This window comes from Calcarisporiella thermophila (assembly GCF_041956535.1).
Source record: "Calcarisporiella thermophila strain CBS 279.70 unplaced genomic scaffold VTP21scaffold_21, whole genome shotgun sequence".
In the NCBI taxonomy this organism is placed as follows: domain Eukaryota; kingdom Fungi; phylum Calcarisporiellomycota; class Calcarisporiellomycetes; order Calcarisporiellales; family Calcarisporiellaceae; genus Calcarisporiella; species Calcarisporiella thermophila.
In genome coordinates, this window is record NW_027192211.1 from 224,850 (window position 1) to 247,299 (window position 22,450).

The 22,450-nt window shown below is 41.5% G+C and overlaps 9 protein-coding genes across 9 annotated transcripts; 2 read left to right on the plus strand and 7 right to left on the minus strand.

Moving 5' to 3' along the window:
* Window positions 1–62: 62 nt before the first annotated feature.
* VTP21DRAFT_5157 (uncharacterized protein) lies at window positions 63–1,028 on the minus strand (the record flags this gene model as incomplete). The annotated part of the gene is made up of 2 exons (XM_069395648.1): window positions 63–706; window positions 776–1,028. The coding sequence occupies 2 exons, from the start codon at window positions 1,026–1,028 to the stop codon at window positions 63–65; spliced, it is 897 nt and encodes a 298-aa protein (XP_069248232.1).
* A 539-nt stretch (window positions 1,029–1,567) lies between these two features.
* On the minus strand, window positions 1,568–4,991 carry VTP21DRAFT_5158 (uncharacterized protein; the record flags this gene model as incomplete). The annotated part of the gene is made up of 9 exons (XM_069395649.1): window positions 1,568–1,850; window positions 1,909–2,014; window positions 2,088–2,229; window positions 2,299–2,750; window positions 2,821–3,385; window positions 3,454–4,248; window positions 4,307–4,399; window positions 4,474–4,652; window positions 4,724–4,991. 9 exons carry the CDS (start codon window positions 4,989–4,991, stop codon window positions 1,568–1,570), a joined length of 2,883 nt encoding a protein of 960 aa, XP_069248233.1.
* Window positions 4,992–5,360: 369 nt separating this feature from the next.
* Window positions 5,361–6,633, minus strand: VTP21DRAFT_5159 (uncharacterized protein; the record flags this gene model as incomplete). The annotated part of the gene is made up of 6 exons (XM_069395650.1): window positions 5,361–5,547; window positions 5,612–5,665; window positions 5,756–5,845; window positions 5,916–6,178; window positions 6,236–6,422; window positions 6,494–6,633. The coding sequence occupies 6 exons, from the start codon at window positions 6,631–6,633 to the stop codon at window positions 5,361–5,363; spliced, it is 921 nt and encodes a 306-aa protein (XP_069248234.1).
* A 315-nt stretch (window positions 6,634–6,948) lies between these two features.
* VTP21DRAFT_5160 (uncharacterized protein) lies at window positions 6,949–8,560 on the minus strand (the record flags this gene model as incomplete). The annotated part of the gene is made up of 7 exons (XM_069395652.1): window positions 6,949–6,969; window positions 7,031–7,213; window positions 7,287–7,563; window positions 7,659–8,031; window positions 8,087–8,200; window positions 8,265–8,366; window positions 8,440–8,560. The coding sequence occupies 7 exons, from the start codon at window positions 8,558–8,560 to the stop codon at window positions 6,949–6,951; spliced, it is 1,191 nt and encodes a 396-aa protein (XP_069248235.1).
* Window positions 8,561–9,287: 727 nt separating this feature from the next.
* Window positions 9,288–10,412, plus strand: VTP21DRAFT_5161 (uncharacterized protein; the record flags this gene model as incomplete). Its single annotated transcript, XM_069395653.1, has 4 exons — window positions 9,288–9,441; window positions 9,512–9,698; window positions 9,759–9,897; window positions 9,963–10,412. The coding sequence occupies 4 exons, from the start codon at window positions 9,288–9,290 to the stop codon at window positions 10,410–10,412; spliced, it is 930 nt and encodes a 309-aa protein (XP_069248236.1).
* A 274-nt stretch (window positions 10,413–10,686) lies between these two features.
* On the minus strand, window positions 10,687–13,007 carry VTP21DRAFT_5162 (uncharacterized protein; the record flags this gene model as incomplete). Its single annotated transcript, XM_069395654.1, has 7 exons — window positions 10,687–10,712; window positions 10,781–11,666; window positions 11,747–11,800; window positions 11,950–12,381; window positions 12,447–12,677; window positions 12,830–12,862; window positions 12,939–13,007. 7 exons carry the CDS (start codon window positions 13,005–13,007, stop codon window positions 10,687–10,689), a joined length of 1,731 nt encoding a protein of 576 aa, XP_069248237.1.
* Window positions 13,008–13,487: 480 nt separating this feature from the next.
* Window positions 13,488–15,121, minus strand: VTP21DRAFT_5163 (uncharacterized protein; the record flags this gene model as incomplete). Its single annotated transcript, XM_069395655.1, has 2 exons — window positions 13,488–13,877; window positions 13,946–15,121. 2 exons carry the CDS (start codon window positions 15,119–15,121, stop codon window positions 13,488–13,490), a joined length of 1,566 nt encoding a protein of 521 aa, XP_069248238.1.
* A 1,498-nt stretch (window positions 15,122–16,619) lies between these two features.
* On the plus strand, window positions 16,620–20,544 carry VTP21DRAFT_5164 (uncharacterized protein; the record flags this gene model as incomplete). The annotated part of the gene is made up of 15 exons (XM_069395656.1): window positions 16,620–16,778; window positions 16,856–16,922; window positions 16,992–17,171; window positions 17,235–17,335; window positions 17,394–17,567; window positions 17,646–17,852; window positions 17,915–18,019; window positions 18,078–18,180; window positions 18,251–18,324; window positions 18,391–18,559; window positions 18,620–19,443; window positions 19,507–19,793; window positions 19,860–20,073; window positions 20,134–20,444; window positions 20,505–20,544. The coding sequence occupies 15 exons, from the start codon at window positions 16,620–16,622 to the stop codon at window positions 20,542–20,544; spliced, it is 3,015 nt and encodes a 1,004-aa protein (XP_069248239.1).
* Window positions 20,545–20,789: 245 nt separating this feature from the next.
* Window positions 20,790–22,036, minus strand: VTP21DRAFT_5165 (uncharacterized protein; the record flags this gene model as incomplete). Its single annotated transcript, XM_069395657.1, has 2 exons — window positions 20,790–21,919; window positions 21,982–22,036. The coding sequence occupies 2 exons, from the start codon at window positions 22,034–22,036 to the stop codon at window positions 20,790–20,792; spliced, it is 1,185 nt and encodes a 394-aa protein (XP_069248240.1).
* Window positions 22,037–22,450: the final 414 nt, after the last annotated feature.

A 22,450-nucleotide genomic window follows, 5' to 3' on the forward strand; every position in this document is an offset into this window, starting at 1 on the left:
GCCCAGCTTCGGTGCACGCTTGTGTGTATGATCGGACTGGCATGCCTCAGCTCTCTCAGCTCTTAATTGATGTCCCTAAACTCTCCCTCAATCACCCGTCCGTCGCCCTCCTTTGATCCTCCTCGCCAATTCTCGCTCCCACGGGTAGGTTTTAGTGGCACGCTCGCAGTCCTATTACCGTCCCTCACTTTGACCTCCAGCAGTTGTACGTCTTCCCCCTGCACACGACCACGGGCAGCTACTATCACCGGGCCCAGTATATATTCCACCCGAATTTCGTGCGTCGAATACGCACCCATCGTGCCCATCATGGTCGCCGTACTTGATGCTACCGCCACCTCGCTTCCGTCCTCCTTCTCCAAAGTATCGGGTGAGACATCATACCCAACTACGCCACAAACTCCACGTTCGCCCGCTCTGAGAGCGTCCCGCACGAGCGCAGCAGATTTTGCACATATCTCCTCCACTTTCCCGCTGTCTACGTCTCTACCGAAGAGCGAATCAAAGACACTTGTGGTCGTTGGGTAAGGACCCTGCCCGCGGGTGGCCATGGTAGAAAATGGCGAGGGTAGGGAACGAAAGAAACGGTAGAAACCGTAGGTAAAGCTGCCACCCAAAAAAAGAAAGAACACAGGGTGGTGTAGAAATAAAATCAAAGCACCACTAACAATGGCCAGGGTCACAGGAAGATTACGCTTGATAGCCGCTATGTAGGGTCAAGAATGGTAGGATAAATTAGGGTGTATAATCATACGCATCACAAATCCGATTATACATTTTACTATTTGTTTGACATCACTATTGTAAAAACGAACTGTAACAAGATTGCTGGGCAGAGGCCGGCGCACTAGCTCGATCTTGTTTCTTGATTGTAAATCTAATCTTGCTGGGACTAATTGCCGAGAAACTTGAAAATGTCGTATAGAAGGCTGAAGAAGAGATCGGGAGTGCGGGCCAAGAGCATTGTTTGCTAAAATGACCCGATGTGATCTCAGAAGTATACGATTTGACAATAGGGTGCGGAGCATGATGGTTTAGGAGCTTCGTCCTAATATCTTACAGTCGAGAGTAATTTCCGTGTACACGTTGAGGCGTTGGTAAAACGACTCAGACTAGAGCAAATTGATATCGAAATTGGAGAGCGGCTTAATATGGAATAAGAGAATATTAATTCTCGGTAAATCCAAGGCGAAGCAGAAAGGAGAGGAGTTGTCATACCAAGCAAATATGATGGCCATCACCCATCTTAGCTATTGACTTGTGTATGGAAGATGACTAACGAGTCGCTTCTATAATAATCTTCTTTGTATTCACCGGGATTTATCAGTTGAAAGCTTATGGTGCAGATAGATTAGTAAATCTCTCCAGATCTCTTAGCGGTGAAGGGAGAAAACAACGGCAAGGCATTGTGAATATAGATTAGCTTTTTTACAGGGCAAAGCAGAGAAATAGAGGTATAATAATGAAGGCAATATAATATGAAAATAAAGAAAAATACTATTTTACATAATAATTAAGCAAATTAATTTATGAAAGTGTAAGGAAAAAAAAACAGCCTATATTCATTTCATTCCCTCTTTATGTCCTCCCCGCTCATTCCCTCACCTTCTCCAGGCCGAAGGATGTCCTCTTTATGATCATTTTCACTCGTCACCTTATCTTCGCTAAACGTGGGATTGGGCTCTTCAATTACTACGTTAAAAGCTCGATGTACGAGCTCCCGTACCCGATCTATAAACAAACGCGTTTCGTCCTCGGGCGCATACAGGTGATGACCAAGCGAATGAAGCATCTTGTCGAGGCGAGTTTCCGATTCGCCACGCCGGTAAGGAATATTAAAATCAACGCGACTATACATCACAAGTAAATTCCCCTGAAAATATAGTGGTGATGATGCAATTGACTTACTGCTCATAACTACGATATTCTTTCACCAAGTCCAAAATTTGTTTGAATAGGTCAGCTTCAATTCGATCCATGCGTTCAATCTTCTTCTCGCATGCATATGGTAACCCTATTAAACGATAAGGTAATGGATGTTAAAAGAGATGGGTGCTTAGCGCGCTTGCTTCCTTCATCATATTTACGAATATGGCCCTCTTCATCCAGCTCGTGGCTGATACTCAAATACTGCACTCGTGATACGCTGGATGGATGATTAACATCGTACGGGCTTATAATGACGCCAATAAAGGGCTCAATGGCATCCTCAGGACGACGGAAGAGTTCCTGTTGGCCACAAGTAAAGAAATCTTTAGCACTAACCAATCCACAAAGAGAGAGAAAGAGAAAATAAACCTGATAGGTAGATTGGGTCTCTATATCTCGCACGCTCGGATCTGGCACAAAAGTTGGATGAGAATGATACCAACCAACCACTCTGATGCCTCTAGCGGCGAACACCTCGCGTGCGTGCATTTCGGAGGCCGGATCCATCTCGCACTGGATACCGGTGCTCATGCTTCGACAAGGAAATGCTGCGGTGACAGTAAGCTGTCTAACATCTGGATCGTATATCCCTCCTAGAAGCCCGATTATCTCGGTAGTGGCGAGATGAGCATGGAAATCCATCAGAGCAAGTGACTCGCTATGGATGGTGACGTGGAAAGGGGCAGGGTTTTGGGTGGGGGAATAGGTGCGAAGTGGTACGAGACGGAAAGGATCATAACCCTCGGGGTGATAGTGATTGGATTCGGCTTTGCGTTTCAAATAGTATTGTGCACGCTTGTGCCGAGGAATCTTGGTATTAACTGGAATCCAACATGATTAGCGTCGTGTTGATCAAGGCGGGAAAAAAAAAAAAGATGAATAGAATTTTACCTTTGATCTCTCCATTTGCAAAATACTTTGCATTCTGGGCTGCCAACCGTTCTTGCTCATACATCTCTTCCAGCTCCTCATCCGCTAGATCGCGTTCTTCCGCGTTATGCGTTATCACACGCCCCTCAAGCTCCTTCGGGTCGACCCATTCGCCGTATTCGTTGCGAACTCGCCTCTTTCTCGGACCTTCCATGACAGTTGACCATCTCGCCTCTGGGTCATCCTCACCTTCGCCACTATCAATCTCCTCATAGAATGCCTTGGAAACAGCAGAAGCAGGACGTCGCCGCGGTGGTCGAGGAGCGGGTACCGTGCATCCAACATTGATAGCGCCAATACGCTCGAGATACGTGTGGACGCGTCCAATGGCATTCACATCGCCGCAATCGCGAAGTCCGGGCCGAATCTTGGTTTTGGTCAAGTATCTTGGGCGGGATTTCGCCCACATTTGCAGGATGTAATTACGAATCTTTACATAGCGCTCCGGCGTCTTTGGGGGCCGATTGCAGAACCATTCCGGGTTTGCTCTGCGTTCTTCAGGACTAACGGTGGACAAGTCGATTTTCTGAAAATACATCAATCTTAATGAGAAAACACAGTCATATACTCACACCAACTTTGAAGTATACGAACCATATCCATAAATTCGCTCATCTCCTCTTTAAATGTTGTAGTGAAGATATCATCACCGCCATCATCTGGGTACAATTCCTTTATGCTCTTCTCCCTAGTCACCAGATGGGATTTTGTTTCTGCCATTATATCTGGAGACTTTGCTGGCTGAACCGCGTCCTTTTTTGGACTATCAGCAACTGGAGATTCCTCGCGTTTAATGTTAGGCACTGTTATTGTGTTTGATATAGCCGTGGGAGGCTCCTCACCTCCATCGACGTTATCATCATAAGCATTTTCAATCTTAGTCGACTCTTGCTTAATCTCCATCTGGGGCGAATTGCTCTCTCTAGTATTGCCTACCACAACTTCTTGATTAGCTCTGGATCCCTCCGAGAGGCCTTGAGTCGTGGTATTCTCTTCATGCTTTCCGGTCAAAAATGCCACAGTTTCCTCGGCAGGTATAGGAATTTGTGCGGGAGTTCCATCATCACTCTCCATCTCGATGTCAACTTCCTCCTCTTCGTCTTCCTCCTCTTTCACCTCGTCCTGTTTCAAAATAGGCAAAATCACACTCGAATCTTCCTGGGTCCCTTTCGGATCTCCCTGTTCAGAAACTGTATTTTCAGATAGCGATTGCTTCGGTGGTTGATCTCTTTCTGGGGATGATCCATTCTGCACTTTCGCCTGAACGTGTTGGGCACTAGATGGTAGGTTTTCCGAAGAGGCCCTGCTGAGGCGCCTGCGCTTAGTACCGCGGGGTTCTTGTGTTGAAATATTGAGAGGCGATTTTGATGCTACGGCAGGATCAACTGTCTAATGTAATAAAAGGCTATAGCATATTGTATAAAAAAGACAGAGTTCAAATAGTTGCCTTCAAATGTCTCGCATGGTTCTTGCACTGTAGTGGGTTTCGCGTTCCAACCATTTGCGCAATCGGCTTCCAATTTCCGTAGCCAAATTTCTCCTGTTAGTACAGTGAAAAAAAAAATAAATAAATCCAAATTTAAACATGATATCTCTAAGAACATTTCTCATTACCAAGGCTTCAAACAATCGAGTGTCCTCTTCTGTGGTCCATCGCATGTTATGACTAGGCAAATCCACAGACGATAACTTTTTTCCATCCTCGCCAGTAACGATCTTTTTCCCAGACTTCTTCTCGAGCTTGTCTTTCTTCCTCTGTTTGTCCTGTACGATTTTGGCCGATTCACCAGTAACTAAGTAAGCCACGAGTGCATCAACATCAATACACAGTGTGGGAAATCCGAGAAGAAAATAATCCACTCACCGATAGTGGGCCTCTCTCCAAAATAGTATTCTTCCTCCGCTAACATTTGCTCAATGAGGGCACGCGATTGTGCATCCATGTCAGCATCCATATTGAGCTTTTGCTGTTGATCTGATACCCAGTCCGGGATAACAAAATGCTCGGCCTCTGTTTTCGAGGAAGATTTATCATTGTCATTACTAGGCGAATAAATTACAGGTAATGGGATGGTAGCAGATTCATCTCCGGATTCTTCTATCTCAATTTCTGCTTCTCCTTCTTCTGACATTTTTAACTCGGCTTACGTTAATGGCGAAGCAAGAAGGAATGATCCGGTATATATATACAAATTTTAGATGAACATTAGAAAGGCTTTTTGCTCTGATTATCTTGATTTTTCTAATATTTGCTATGTTACTATAGTGGGCAAAGAGGCGCAGCAATTGAATATTCCATTACAGATTACTACGAGCATTGAATTTAATTAGTGAAATAGGAACAAAGGCATTTAAAACAAAATGAGGATATTATGAACAAAAAAAAAAAAAAATAACATATACATATATATATATATAGCTACAAAGATATACTGGATTTATCGTGCTGAATTTTAGTACTTAAGCAAACCTCCTAGACAAAACATATATGATTAAATCAGCTAATGCTCTGCCATTTGTTCTGTCACCGTCGCATTATAAGAGGCCGTATCCACGCCCGATCTTCCATTTGCTACAGGCATAAAGATTACTTTAGTTCCCGCATTCCGAGCCATTGCTGACACTGTTTCAAGCGATCTTATTTGCATCGCCGCCGGGGTACTTAGAATATCGCTTGCTTTGCGCATCCTATTAAATAAGCGAGTCTAAATTATTCGAAAGTTTAGAACAAGATGAAATAGGTATCCTTTACAGTTTTGCTGCCTCCACTTCTGCCTGTGCTGCAATCACTTTACTCTCACCAATCCTACATCACAGCATAGGTTGTAAAATTGAGTTATAAGATAGGACATATATTGAGAGCAAAAAATGGATTCTGAGTCTATTTATGCTATACCTCTTCTGCTTTGCTGCCGAAGACAGGCTTTCTTGGAGATCAGGACTGAACTGGATATCCTTAACAAGGATAGATTCAACCCGCGCACCCCTACAGATAGCAATCGAGATTATTACTAAGAGTCACTAAAGAATAACGGCAATATGCCATTCTCTCCTACCATTGTTTTGCTGCGTTGTCAATGACCTCGCCAATTTCAAAGGCAATTTGCTCGCGATTCTCCACGAGATCTTGCAGTACGCGTGACCCAACAATGTGTCGGAGAGTAGTCTGAGTGCGCTCGACAAGTGCTTTGTGGATATTAGAAACACAAAATGTGGCGACAAATGGATCAACAACGTGCCAGTAGAGGACACTGTCGATCTGGATGCTGACGTTATCTTTAGTCATGACAGATTGACTGGGAATGTCTCCTAGCTGGATCTATTTTATTTCGAACGTTAGAGAAGGCTATTGAATAATAATAATAATAAATACTACCTTAATATCCACTATGCTAAGCTCCTCCGTCAATGGATTGACCTTGCATAAACCAGGATCGACTATTTTATAATAGCGCCCAAAACGCGTTATAAGTCCCACGTAGCCTTGAGGGATCTCGCGATAGTAGTTCGGAAAACAGGCGCACAACGGAATTGCTCCAAGCGTCCCCAATATAGCCCCAAGTCTATCGAAGGAATGAAATCAACTATCAGGTGTGTACTAAAATCGAATTGGTGTTTAATATTAGGGAATCACCCATTCATAAATCTCCCGTAAATCCCATGAGGTATTCTATTCACATCTTCTTCTGTTGCATAAGTGGGTGCAAGAGCATGTGCTGTTGGCTGGCACGTAACAGGAGTAGTATGATCTCGTGGTGTAAAATTAGTAGTCATGGTGGGATAGTTTTCCCGGGCGAATTTTGGGCAATTAAATACTTTTATCCAAAATGAAATCCAAATTCTATATATCGATCCTTGTGAAACCGTCGAGAAATAGGATGGAAAGAATAATAATATTATTCTTTCGAAGGTAAAATTTTTGAGCATAAAATGCTCAAAATGCAAGTTTCATGAAACACAGAGGAACGATATAAGCATTCCTCCGAGCATTTTAATTCACTAGCATACGCAAATAAGGATGATATCGCCCCTTAACGGAAGCCCATATCTCAAATAGCATCACAAAGTAAACGCCAACGTAATTATGAATCATATCAATATGGGTAAAAACTAAAACCATAGAAATGTTCGTTAGCATAATAAATAGCATTTCCGGAAGATGATGATTTACATTTCCAACAATAGTGAGGGGAATATTAAATATATCCCTCTTGATGGTGAAGCAAAACCCACAGGGCACGCGTCTTCCGGCTGGGGATAGCAGTACACATGTGGTCATGATTGAGCTCTCCGCATCGAATGCATGAAGGGCAAATTTTTCCCAATATTCGACAGCCGATTGATGATCCATTAGCTGGAAAAGAGGAGGGGGGCAATCAACGTCTTGGAGAGCTCTGATTGTGCATTTTTTTCATCTTTTTCTTTACCTCGTAAATGTACTTTTTCCCAAGCAGCTGCTCTTTTGTCCACTGAGTCAACAGACAAAACTCCTTTCCAACAAGCGTAATTTGACCTGTGCGGCGCCAGACGACAGTAGGAGTACCAGAGAAACTCAATAGCTTCTCAAATTCAAGTAGCATGCGCTGGAACATTTTTTCCATGAATATCAGATCCTCCCCTGTCAGATTCATAATCAGCGTGATGAACGAGGGTCTAAACGCTGAAATGGCGCGAGTGATTCGCATCAAACTCTCCTTATCCATCCTGCAGAGCCGAAAAATAGAGATTAAACGCGATTGAATGAATACTCATGAACTTATTTCTTTGCGTCGTATATATATCTATAAACTATTACGTACTTCTCTTCGACGTATTTGATGAGATAATGATATCCCTCCACATAGTTGTGAGGAGTTTTCACCCCATTATAAACACTCTCGGGGTCCTGCAGTTTGCGCTTCGAGTCACGCCTCTGTGAAAATGCAACGGGGGCGACGGAAGCAGCAACAGAACCCTCTGCAGTAGATGTGGCGCCTGAGACAGATGTATTAGACGCAGGAGCCCACGACTGTCTCCCGCTAAGCACACTAGCAATTGCACCGGCAATGGTACGTGCATCGGGAGATGTGAGCATGGAGCTGAGAATCGAATACTCTAAATTAACAGCTTGTGAACCAAATCCTTCAGCGGTTGCGGGAATCCCGAGAAGACTTGTAGGGTCGAGATTCAAATCTATGCATTAAATTAGCTATGTACATGTCATGTATGGGACATGTCTGAGTCTTACTAGTTATCAGAGGATGTGTGTGCGTTGGCTTCTCATTAAGGATTTGCAAAGGCAGAGCGAATTCAGGGGGTATACTGAGTGAGTTGACGGGTAATGTACTGGAGGTATTTGAGTCTAATGAAGACACTGAAGTAATGAGGGAGATGCTGGAAAGTTGGATGCAAACAATATAGCAAACCTTGCACTTCGTCAGTGCCCTGTAAATATTTAGCCTTTTTTCTAAGCCCATCTGTACATGTACTTGCTAGCTCGCGCCTGACACAACGTTGACAGGGTCTCGCTAAGTATGATAAATAAGTTTGTATATGTCTTACAGTCTTACAAAGCGAAAGGAAATGTATATATCCTATTACAATCATCACAGGTCAGATGCGCTTTTTGGCAGTTTATGCACGCTCTCACACATTTTCTTCTTCTAGACTTTTGCTCCTGCTGGTGGGAAATCAACTGTGGGGGAGAGGATGTGGCCGACATGGTCAACCACTATGAGATAGAATTTCTCATTCAAATGACGAGAGAAGGGTAGGAAGGGGAGGATGCAAGAATAAACTAAGAGGCAGAACGCAAGGGGGTCAATAAATGGCTGTGAGGAAGGGAGATTGTCAATTGATTAGAGCGGCAGAGCTTCCGAAGACGCGAGCAAAATATCTCAATATAATTTGGCTTCACAGCGGTAATTTTTGCAAATTCAACCAAACATCTGGTTTTTAAGAAATTGTGTCAGAGATATCGCAGCCTCCCCTGGTTGCTTATCTTATAGTAGGCATATAGAGATATTATTATCTCTTAAGGGATTTTGAATCTTAATAATTTTATCTCTGTGACCCCCTCTTTCCCTGGTACAGGAACTGATAGCTTCTTCAATTTGCCTATAAAATCTTTCCTCTTTTACACAAGCAAGTATAATATTTCATTTCTCTTCTCATTGTACACTTAACATGGTCTTGGCAATTCTTTGATATTTCATTCTTCTGAAATCGATTATATAATGCATACATTTATTTGCGCAGCAACCTTCAATCATCCATTTTCCTGCTAATTTCTGCGGTGGCAATTTGTGACTGCTCGGCGTCAAAGTCGTTCCCTTTTTTCACTTTTTGCCTGCCACTTCATACTCCTCGATTTTTAAATAAAGTCCCCCACTTATTTCTTCCTCCTCCTTCTTCTTCTTTCTATCAAATTCATAAAGACAAAAAAAAAAATGCAGCACCAAAATATTGGCAATAAACACCCCGATATCAAGGAGACTGAAAGCCTCGCGAAAAGGACACCACTCCCTCCAAGTGACGAGGCTGAAGTGATGAACCTCTATTACGGGTCTTCTGATAATGGTTATGCCCTCGCTCGAAGGAGAGGTATATTGTGAATACACTTGCTTCTCGCAATCAGTTTATCTAACGCAACTTTTTGGTTTGCGTTGAATAGTTCGCAAACTGGTTATGTGGGAAAACAAGGTTGAGTCGGCAAGTGCTCTCGTGGGATCACTAGGGCTTCTATTTCTTGCGCAGCGGTATTCGCCGCTTGCTCTCATATGCCTTTTAGGGTTTTGCTTCACTGCTCTTAATCTTATATATGTGAATATATATCGAAGAATTTGGGAAAAAAGCCCATAGTAAGTTGGCATTTTTTATATGAGAAATGAGGCGAATATTCATTGATTTGGACGTTATAGCGATGAGACAAAGCGTGATGTTGCACTTGATCACTCCCGGGTTGGTAGGTTTGTTTCTCTCTGTGTGGATGTTGTCAACGTCCTTCTACAGGAGAGCTTGTCTATCATGCTGGTCGAAAACAATAAACGGAGTATCAAGGTAAATCCAGTTACATAAAAGCTTCATCATTGGTCAATATGCTCAAGAATACGTTGACAACATAGTGGGCTATAACTCTCTATGTATTGTGGCGACTTTCTCTCATTATGCCCACGTATTATCTCCTTGTTGCTTTTATCACGATTGGGCTCACACTGCCGCGACTCTATTTTGATAATAAGGAACTCGTTGATCAGAATCTGGCACGTGGGCAATCCATTATGCAAGAGCAATATAGACGGGCATCGGCAGTAACCCAGGAGAAGACCAGCCAATTGTCCCATCTAGCCGTTGAAAAAGCTAGCCATCTAACTGAAATTGGTCGCGAGCGCGTCGGCCAACTCTCAACGATAACGGCTCAGAAAGCAGAGCAGTTGGCAGGAGCGGCCCAGGAGAGTGCGGGAAAAATATCGACGACTGCTACTGAGAAAACAAACGCAATATCCGAAAAGGTGAAAGGACTGATGCATCGTAACGAGCAGCACGAAGAATTGGACAAGACCAAAGAGGAGTAACTTTGAAGTTTAGTACTAGTGTCTGATTCACAAATCAAAAATGAATTATATTTTTTTGTGTCCTAACTTCGAAATGAAAAACATTACATCTTATCCATGATACTTCTTTTCTAGAAACTTATTGTGCTCGTGTAATACATATCTCTATAAGAAGTTTTATGCAAGAGCGTAAAATTAATAAAAACATTAATAACAAAAAATATGTACAATCTAAACAAGACAAAACATCGGGAAAAAAGTCCAAGTTCGAATAAAAGAAAGCAAACAATATGTGTTAATTAAAAAACTTAAAAAAGAAAGCTTAAGCAGATTAGAGTATTATTAATAAGAATGGAGAATTTTGCTACAGTTGGCACTGCCGCACATACATTTAATTGGTGCCGTAATCTGATGGCGCCGCACGGCTGGCTTCATTGGATGTTTGTTACCTCGGTAATCGAACGTTAGCTCTTCATATTCACGGACTGGACGTCTAGTGAAAAAAGCAATGCGATGGAGCCCAAAATGGCGTGAATCAATTAACACAGTGTAAATAGCTAGATTGGGATCGCAGGAGTGATTAAAAAAGTGGGACACATTCCCACACCGATATGCATCGATTGTGAATTCTGGCAACACTTCCTGACCATTTACATATCTTTCACCTTGGAAAAAGTCGAGATCAAAAAGATAAGTTTGCCCCGTTGCATCATAGAGTCGCCCACGTTTTTCGCCCTCTTCATCCGTGACCACTTCGCCAATATACTCGGCTATAAACTCGCCCATTTTCAATGCTCTAGTGGTGCGAACACCCCATCCAATGTTGGGTGTCTTAAAAATCTCCATCGGGTGTCGAATTCCATGCTGGACTACTCTATACGGACATTTCGGCCCACAACTACAATTCACATTACATTCGTAAATAGCGTATCCTGGATTTATTATCACACGGCCATTTTCGTCGTATGGTATCCGGTCATGATTCATTCTGCGACATGAACATGGTCTTCCTATTATGCAGTGTGGTTTACAATCGCAGCCTTCTAGAAATCCAGGATCCGGGCGTGGTACTCCTTTGCCGTAGCGTAGAGTGCGTGTATATTCGAACTCGGGCAGGTCTTCATTGTCAACCTCGTTAACTACTTTAATCGGTGGCTCGCCGCTCATTATGATCTGTCGCTCAAGTTTCTCCATGTTTGGTAACAAATTACGCGATATCCCATAAATCAATGGCTTTGCTAACGCTTGTGGACTAGCATCTGTTGAAAAAGCTTTCTATAAGAAATTATCCAAGTATACATCTTTGTTAGAACTTGGTGTTTTTGTAGGCCAATATGCTGCTTGAATTCACATACCCTATTGCCCTCGCTCTTATATCTCCCGTTTCTAAACGTGGATGCTGATTGTTTCTACGTTAAACAAATTACAATAAAGTTATTTATAAAATATTAAATATTTGAAGCGCGCTAATAAGAGGAGTTAAGCATTACAAGCTCTCGAAGAAAGCTAAGGTTAAAAAATAAATGGGCAAATAATTGGTAAAAACATTGGTCCCTACCTTAGTTTGTGGTATCTTATAACTCTCTTTAATAATCGACATTTTGTCTACTTTATCACTCCTCATCCCTTTTTCCTCTACTATCTCTTCTATTACCACTACCTCTTCTTCATCTTCATCAACATCTCTTACTTTCCTTTTTCTCATCCCTTGCTCCTCCACTATCTCCTCCACTATTTCCTCCATATTTTCTTCGTCTTCCTTTACTTCCTCCGCTCTCATTTTTCTCCTCCCACTTTCCTCCACTATCTCCTCCACTATCTCTTCCTCATCTTCTTTATCTTCTTCCAATTCTTCCATCTCACTTCTCCCTCTTTCCGCTACTATCTCCTCCAGTACCCCCTCCGTATTCTGTTCTTCTTTATTTCCCACCTCTCCGTCCTCCGCTTTTTCTCCTAGTTTTACTTCTTCCTCTTCTTGCTCATCGCCTGTCTAATGCCGGAAAAAAAAATTTTATAAGTAAATAAAGTTTACGAAAGTACTATGGACATACGCACCTCATCCTCAGTTTCTTCCGCTATCTTTTTTCTCGATGCTCTCCGGTACACGTCAACATACCTCTTTAATAGAATTTCCTTCGTCAATTTCATACAATCTGGTCCATTTTCTCGTCTGAATTCCACTAAAAATTCATCAAGTAACTCCTGGCAAAAGAGGTTCTCGATCGGTTCCCAAGTGTCCCATACATGTGTGTAATTTTTCCACTTGATTAAATATTGAATTTTCCCCTAATGTCATAAGATGAAAGAAAGAAATGAGAAATTTCAATACTCAATATCATTTATGCTTTGAAGGAAAATTCAAATAAAGATTATGATTAAAAATACGGTTCTTTAAAAGATCTTAATAGTCCAATATAAATGTTTTCAAAACTGCTTACATTCCGTTTTCTACGTCCAATGATTCTCTCAACCTAATCGCCACGAATAGTTAGTATAAGAATGTATTGATTCAAATGTGAGCTTTAATTGAGCCCTTTGTGTAATCACCTCATAAACATCTTCTTCTTCTTCTGTAGAAATTGTATCATTCAATGATCCCTTTTTACTATTTTTCATGAAAATTTATGGCTCTCTTCCCTGGATCAATAATATGAATAGACCGCCGAGTCGTTTCAACTGAATTTCATTAAGCATTTTTAGAAGAATCGATTAGGTTAAATCACGTGACAACCTACTAAACGCATTAACAACTTTAAATAGGGTAACTGTAACTACAAGGTAGTTAAGCCAGGCGCAAACGATACAACCTAACTGCACTTACAATACTTAATATATACAATAGGATATTATTAGCGCTTGTATAATCAAGGAGTTTGTACTAATTGGGGAGTTGCCAAAGATTTCTTGATATATTTGATGCAATAATATCGAATCGAAACAAATGCTGGTTTGGTCTAGCAGAATTCTGTCATAGTTTTCATAAATAATTTAAAGTATAATGTGAAATGGTGGAATAACAAAAAAGAAAAGAATATCCAAATAAAACAAAAAAGAAAGCCAAGCGGAAAGAAAATAAAATGAAAAATGCCGGATATTTCAAAAATGCTCTTTATACAGGTTAAACTTGATCCCAGGTTGACTGGCATTTGAGCATTCCCTTTTAAGCTGCTTCGCAAGTGCTGTTGGACCGCAATAGAAAACGCCCACTTCAACATTTCCATTCTGATTTATTCCAGGTAGATAGTTTCCTGAGGCGATAGCCAGCTTCATTTGAGAGAAGATATGGCCAAAGTTTGGACGCCCATAGAATGTCTTTGAAGAAAGCTCAGTCAGTGGATCAATTGCAGCACCTGCGTCATTTATCATAAGATTGTACACGGCATCTTCATTGAGCTTGCCGGTGAGATAAATGTGAATCCTCAGGAACTTGAGATAAAATGTGGCCTCTTCCACGGTGCGAAGAAGATTTTGGAACCATTCAAAATCCTGAAGAAATTTAAAATAATAGATTTTAATATAGAGAGAGTGTTAAATGATGTATTGCATTAGCTTACTGAGGTATCACGGCAAATCCAGAAAAACTCTACGCGGCGAAGTTTAAACGAGCGACCTTTTTGATGCTGAATCCAAATATGCTTTAAGACGGACGCAAAAGGTGTAACTCCGATACCAGTGCCGATTAGAACCGCAATCTCATTCTTGAACACATCTTCGGATGGGGCACCGAATGGGCCATCAATGCGTATCTCGGGGAATGCAGTCTCTCGATAAGCCATATATGAGTCTTCTCCTTTGAATACTGTGCTGTATCCGAGACGAGTGGCGAGTTTACGGGTCCAGTCTCCAACCTGCCTGATGTGCACAGAGACATAGTCCTCATCAGGAGAAGAAGTGATAGTGAATGGGTGCCATTGCAGGGCTGACACTTCCGGGACATTGAGAAAAAGATATTGACCAACTTTGTACTTCATGCTTGGCTTCTTTATCTGGATTTCGATCACATTACCGGGATGGGCGATGATTTTCGAAATATACGTTTCCCTCCTGCCTCTAATCTCGCGCCACACACGTTCCAACGTATACAGCACATACGAAACAAGAATCCATGGCCAAGAAAAGTATGGACGACATTCTCCGGTACCGGTTTTCACGAAACAACCTTTTGCGTGCAACATGCCAAGCAAAATAAAGAAGAATGCCAGGTGGTGAGTATACCAAAAGGCTTCGAAGCAAGTAGTGCGAATTTCTCGAGCTGCAGTGGTGTACATCAACAGCATGATGAGTAACATCAAATGCCCTGTGGTGCCGGCCCAGGTTTTATAATGAATATCCAACGCAGAACCAAGGAGTGCCTTCAATCTTAGCTCAACAATATAAAAGTTAATATAGTGAGCCGTTACATGTACTATAGTAAATAAAAGCATGCTCCAAGCTGTCACTTTATGGAACCAAATGTTCTCATCCATATCAACAAGGCGATTAAGACGTGTTGAGCGAAGTAGCCGAATGAGATTACGACATACGGGAAGTAGAATCACCGCGAGATCAAAGGCAAGAACTAGGCCAGCGCCTCGAGAAGTCCATACAGAAGGGCCAATGGAATTCAATAAGGCTAAATCCTTATCTAGCTTTTGCTTGAAGAAGCCAAAAATGAACAGGCCTCCATGTATTAAAATCCAGATAGCATAAAAGACGTAGGTCCGAGATGTCCATTGACTAGGATTGATCATTGTCTCTCTATTCTGTCAAAGAAGGGAAGCAACAGTAGCGGAACTCCGCGGGAAGGAGGTGTAGCTTGAGAGAATTAAGAGTGGAAAAGAGTTAAGTATACTCTGGAAGGGAGAGGTGTTTGAAGTGAAAGGAATGAAAGAACGGAATGCTAGTGAAAGAATGCTTCAATGAATGAGAAATGCAAAAGTGAGAGAAAAGAATTCTTTGAACTAGAGGGGAAAAAAAAACAAGCTGGGTAAAAAATTGTCCCTACCCGTCATGTAATGGGCCACTTCCCTCTCAATAATAGCACGAAAACTCCTCACCCGCCCTGTATAACTTGCAATACCCAGCGCTCTATCTATTTTTAATGCAAATTATAAAATACCAGTCACATTTCTGCCGACGAAGCTCAGCGAGTGGACAGAATTAATTAGCGAAAAAGGAATTTTAGAGGGTTAACTTGCGGGTTAAAATACACAAGTAAAACATAAGAAATAGCCACAAGTATTGACATCGGCATTAAGTTGGACGGATGTTATTAAGAATGGGTCTATATTATACAAGAGCATACTTAAATATCCGGATGGGAGTATCCAACTAGGACAACGGCATCTTAAAAGAATAGTTCTAAAATAGTTCTTTTTATACTTTTGATGGGTGACATTTTTAGGGAGAAGACCCCAATGCATCACCAAGCTTCTCAATGCGACAAACAAACTTGAAATAGTGGTATCATAATCATGCTTAATTGAGAAAACGTTACTCGCTAATCTCTTTCAATGAAGCTCTCTACGAAAATGGCTAACTGCACTAAATTCATGCACTAATGTGATAAGTCTACCTACACGGTCAAAAGGTTTTGTGGATGATTCGAACCTATTCAAAGAAACACACTCCCTTATTTACCATTAGCCGGTCAATGCATATATAGCAATCGTTGTATATAACATAAATCCTTGCTATTGAGAAAAACTGCGGTTCTTATATGAAATATCTCCTCATTTTCTTGAATTATATAGTTAACGCCCACGCAATATCGTCCTTTAATATTTCCGTATTTACAGCGTAGTTTGACATGTAAAGTGACGATATGGCGACAGTTTGTAACAAAATGAGCGTTTTGACCACATTATTAACGGCAAACTCTTCATTACTTTTTTACTTGGTAGGAAATTGCCACAAGTACTACATCTGTTTACACTCAGCGGAAGGCCCCAAAATCTATCTTCTGAAATAGATTCTTATTATATACTTCACAGTGTTATAGTATTCTTGCAGAAAATGTTTATATTGTTCGATGGCTACTGAGTTCTCTAAAAATTCCACTTCCTTTGTTATTTGAAGAAAACACCATTACGAAATTACGAAATTACAAAATTTAACAATTATTTGACCCGCAAGCGGAAAGATGGAAATAACTGCGCCACAAAATTAAAACGTATTGTCTTGAAAAATGTATCCAGAGTAAGTGAGTTTTGATTGCTTATCGCGATCCTTTTTGAACTTTCATAATTCATGAACGGAACGGTCGTGCATCCGGCGGTCATTGAAGTACCGCTTAAAGAGCAGGACCAGACTATCGAGATTCCGCTTACGCAACTTGATAATGCCACTTTCATTTTGCAGATCTTAAACGATGAAGCTGTCGAGTACAAGTATTGGATCCGATTTGCGGTAAATAACTTCACTCTTTTTCGCAAGCTCCAAAAGCAACGAAGTGATCAGTTGCTTAATAATTTATATATTCTCAGTCGGAATATAATAGACAGAACCGACCAGACGAATCAATTCAATTATTGGAAGCCGCGCTCAAAGCTCGTATGTTTAATGCAGAATTTGCAGTTTTATTCCTTGCCGACCTATCTTTAATATCTTGTTTAATTTTAGCCCATCTTCAGGAGCAGACACGCCATCGCGCAAGTTTTCATAACATACTTGCTACTCTCTCTATTCAAAAATACCGCACCACTCTGGCAGAGCGCAAATTTTGGCTCGACAAAGCAAAAGAGCATGCGAACGAGGCATCGCGTCTCTATCAGGAAGATTCCCGGATATTCACTGTCAAAGGTTCTTAACGATTATATTGCCTAATTGTAGGTTTCTACTCACTTCATTAACATTTCATGATAGGGCTTGTTTTTCTTGCAGAGAATAAAATCAACGATGCATTGATTAATTTTCAAAATGCTCTTAAGCTGAATCCAGATGATTACACAGCCCTCGTCGGAAAGGTTGAAATTTTTATCCTATGAAATCGTTTTCTATACTATAACCTTCATTTCGTATTAGGCAAGGATCCAATACTATAAGAAGGATTATGAAGCAGCATTGGAAACGTTGCAAAGGGCTCTTCAAATACAACCCTATGGAAAGCCAGACGTTAGGCTGGGGATTGGGCTCTGTTATCATCGACTGGAAATGCCGGAATTGGCGCGCCAGGCATTTGAACGATGCGTTAAACTAGTGAGTATATCAATATACTTTATAATACAATGTTCATTTAATTTTATATTAATCACTCTAATGATTTATTATTATTAGGATTCTGGAAATAGCACTGCACTAATTCTTTTGGCAATATATGAGTGGAATGATTCAAAGCAAAACACCGATAACGAGAACGACATCCGAGAGTCCGTTGCTAAGGCAACTACCTATATGGAGGAGGCTTTTCGTGCCCGAAAATACCACCCCGTTGTACTAGATCACATGGCAAACTACTATATCTTTCAAAGAAAATTCCAAGAGGTATGCAAATTTTACTTCTCATTTTTCTGCACTATTACAATATTCACGTAATAATCACATAGGCGTTAGGTTTGGCTATCAAAGCACACGAATTGTCATCACTCTCAAATAATGACCGCTTGACAGCGGATACGCTATATCAGATTGCCAGAACATACCATCTGATGGTACGTTAAATTAACCTAGTAGTATTATTTGAAAGTTTTTAACAGACTGTTTTATTAGGAACAATACAATGAAGCTTATAAACACTATGAACAAGCAGTGAAGAGGTTTCCAGAGCACATGCAGGCACAATATGCCATGGGTCAGATGCATATTTGGAAAAGTAATTTGTTGGGATCTTATAATTTTTTTGCAGCTATTTTTATTGATTTATATATATATATATCGCATAGATGAACACCAGAAGGCTATAAAGTGCTTTGAGAGAGTACTAGTAAAGCATCCAAAAAACTTGGAGACACTCAAGGTGATATCCCTGATTTCTTCTGAAATGCATATTTTCCTTACTTATCTTTTAACTTTATGTATATAGGTACTGGGATCCCTTCATTTTGTACAAGGTGATAAGCAAAAGGCATATGACTATTTCAACAAAGTCGTGAGCATTGTGCATGAGAACCAATTGCAGCTCGATGATCCTGCTATGCTTGTTGAACTTGGGCTTACTCAGGAGGAAACGGATACAAAAAAGTCTGTCAAAGGTATATCCATTTTGGATAAAGAATTAAAGTAGTAAATAGAACTGAGTTTGCCTTTAATAGCTCTGCAAGCAGCTGCTAATATATATGAAGAAAATCAAGGTTGGGTTGCACCTGAATTGCTTAATAACATTGGTGCTCTGAGTCATATGGAGGGTAGATTGGATTCTGCTGAGGTATATTACAAGCGAGCACTCGAATCCTATGAACAACTTCGACGCGAGCAGGAAGAAAATTTTCCGCTTTCAGAAACTGAAGGAATGTGGGTTACAATCACTTACAATCTCGCACGACTTGCCGAAGAGCGTCAGGACACAACCCGGGCAATGTCCCTCTACCAGCGAATTTTGGATCAATATGGCACGTATATTGACGCTCATTTACGACTGGGGGCGATAGAGCAATCAATGGGACGTGTGGAGGCGGCAGAGGAGCGGTTCAAGGATGCTTTAGGTGTGGACAAGAACGCTGAGGAGGCGTGGCTTATGCTTGGGTGGTTAGAAGCTGAATCTGGGAGGGTTCGACCCAGCAAAAAAACGTTCGAGAAAGTCCTCAAAGAATGCAATAGACATGATATTTATGCGCTGTGTGCTCTCGGGAATCATCACTTGATGGGGGCACGTGAGTTGAAAGGAGAAGATAAACGCGAAATGAGAGCAACTGCTTACAGATACGCTGTCGACCACTTCATTAAAGTACTTGCGCATGATCCAAATAATATTTATGCCGCCAACGGCATCGCTATTGCAATGGCGGAAAACGATGAGCTAGTAGAGGCAAAAGACATTTTTTTGCAAGTACGCGAATGTGCTCAGTGCTCAGCTCCTTGGATAAATCTTGGACACGTGTACATGCAACTGGGGCAATATCGGAGCGCTATTATTACAGTATTTACACCACCCTTTAAAATTTTTGTACACAGTGACAAACGTATTCTTTTCTTTATTTAGTATGAAGGGGCGCTAAAGCGGTTTAAGGAGCTTAATTCATCTGTCCTAATTTTCCTCGCACGCGCACAGTACATGCTTGCCAAGCAAGAGAAAAGCCGTTCTGTGATGGTGCAGGCGATTGCTACGACGCAGAAAGCACTTAAGCTCCAACCCTCAAATCGGTCATACCTATTTGACGTAGCTCTTCTTCAGCAGGAATACGTTCAACTTATTGCAGAGCAACCAATTGATCAACGCGATTTGGAGACATTGAAAGGTGCTTTGGAGAGGATAGAATCAGCGCAGAGGTGAGCCTTGAGCTGAGCGTGCGACTTCGTTTATTACAAAATACTTATTTTTTTTATCTCATTCAGATTGTTCCGTGCGCTTAGCGAGGTTCCAGCAGAAGAGCATGTGTATTATGACCGTAAAACAGTCACCTACCGCGAGAAATTCAGCGATTCTCTCCGTACTCAAGTGCAGCGACGCATTCAAGAACAAGAAGAATATGAAAAGAAGAAACAACGGGATCTAGAAGAAAAGACCCGAAAGCTTGAAGAGGAGCGAAAGCGTAAAGAAGAAGAAGAGGTGAAAGCTTTGTGGTTTATTTTTTGCTGTTAATCTTGTTTGTTCTAACCCTTTGAATAGGCTGCTATTCGCCAAAGAGAGGAAGAAGAGCGACAGGCGACAGAACGTGCTCGACAAGAAATTATGGAAAAATTGCGCGAAGAATACGAGAAGCAACGAGAAGAGGCGAAGATGGAGTTGGATGATGAGGAAGATGGTGAAGGTGAAGAAAAGGAGGAGGGACGTAAGCGGCGGCGGGAAAAGGGAGGTGAACGAAAACAGCGAAAGAAAAGAAAGAGTATGACCCCTGAAAGCGAGATACAATCTGCTGAAAGAGTGGATGCAAATGAATCTGGAGAGGATATGCCAGTGGAACGTCGTAAGCGCAAATTGTTAGCATACCCTTCTATATCATGCGCGATTATTACATGATCTAACTTTATTTATTTCAGTAAATCAAAGGAGATCATTGAATCCGAGGACGAGGAATAGGGTGGGATCTGGTATAGGATGGGCACTAAAAAATGGCAAGTCTATACTTCTTTTCTTGGTTTTTTCTGTCATTTCACACGATTTTTATATACAAAGAAAATTTATTTTCTTTAAAAGTTGTAATAATAAAAAAATAAAATATAATATTATAGATAACGCAATTTGTACTATATAACTGCAGGAATTTATATTGGAAAATGAAATAAAATAGACATTTTATAGCTGGGGCATGTCGTATTAATACCTTAAATATGCTGCGACAGCAGCAAGATGAATAGTACGACCATTTTACCAATGGTGACCTGTGGTACTGTTCCTGTGGAAGCTACAGAAGAGAAAGTTCCCTTCAATGGCGTCGTCAGTGACGGTCGTGCCTGATTTGTTGCATATGCATTATTCGTCAGTACGGCCGAGCTGGCGTACTGATTAAGAGAAGGTTGTGTGGGCAGATTATTGTTGTTATTAGGATTCCAAGCCGCAGATACTGGAGTAGGAAACTGGGACGGGCTCACTAATTTCTGCGGAGTATTGTTCGCCTCCGCAGCAATAGGAGCCATGGGATTAGCTATGGGAACTGGTGCGGAGATCTGAGCGGGAGGTGGGGCGACGGTTGCCTCTGCTGGATATTCAGAACCAGGAATATACTGTTGGATCTCTGGAGGGTACCCTAATGTTTTATCGTTTTGGGACGATATTCCTGGAGCTGGAAGCGATTGAGTAAGAGGCGAAAAGACTATCACTACTTCTGACGGCTGTTGCGCTAACACGGGCGAAGGGATGATTTCTGGATTGTCCGACATAGGCCGTGGAGGATCCAAAAATGCAGCATTGCTGACACTACCTGTATTACCTGCATTCCGAGTCGCATCCACATCTACATTTGATTCTTTGTTGGCTAAATGTCGATTTTGCGACGCAGATTGAGGTGTTTGAACCTGCGACTGAACTGGGTTATATTGTTGTGGAGGCAAAAAAGTGTTCTGAGCTTGGAGTAGGGGCGCTTGAGGAGGCACTTGGATAGGATAAAATGCTGAATCAGGGGCCTGGAGAGGGGGTTTTATCTCAAACGGCATTCCACTTGAGAGCGAGATACTCACTGGTGGTTCTCCTGAGGGATAATTGCCTGCAAGAACTACTGCTGCCCTATCTTCTGAGCCAGAGGATTCTGGAATAGGGGCTACAGAATCAGGAGTTGAAGAAGTGGGATTAGGATTTATTCCTGTAGCATCCGAGGAGTCGACCTGATTAGCCGTCAACACAGCCGCTTGCGGAGGACCGCCAGGGGCTAAGGGCTGAAATCCAGTCTTCTCTAGAGCAATCGCATGGCCCCGCGACTGAATCAGTGATCTTCGGTATTGAACGCGCTTGCCATTAACTACAGAGGAGAGAAGCAATTTAGGAAACAATGAACCTTGAATTTGCACCCTTTTTCTATACCTGGATATATAATAAGAAGTAGGCTTAAAAGAATGACCCAAACAAAATGCTTCATAATGGATATATATTGTATATCTCTAACTCTGAATCGTATATAAAGGATGAGTAGCGCATATGTTTTCAAATTGAGTGTTCGTCTATTTTTTCGATATATATAACTCTCTATAGTGGGAGCTATCTTAATCTTATCTCGATGATTTTCAGTCTTTATTCTGACCACGATCGGTAGACAGCTCGTTGAGGAACGAATGAAAGCGTAGATCATACCATAAAGAAGGGATGATCGGCGCCATTTTTTCCCTTTCAGGGACGTTGGTCCGTTTAGTGTAATGCTGGATTTTGGTATAAATCTAGATATTAACCATTATATTGCGTAAAAAGGTATACATTATCAAGCAGTCGTGTTATAAATGGTCTTCGACTACACGCACCGCTGCCAACACCAAAAAAAGACAATCACGAGCGTGCT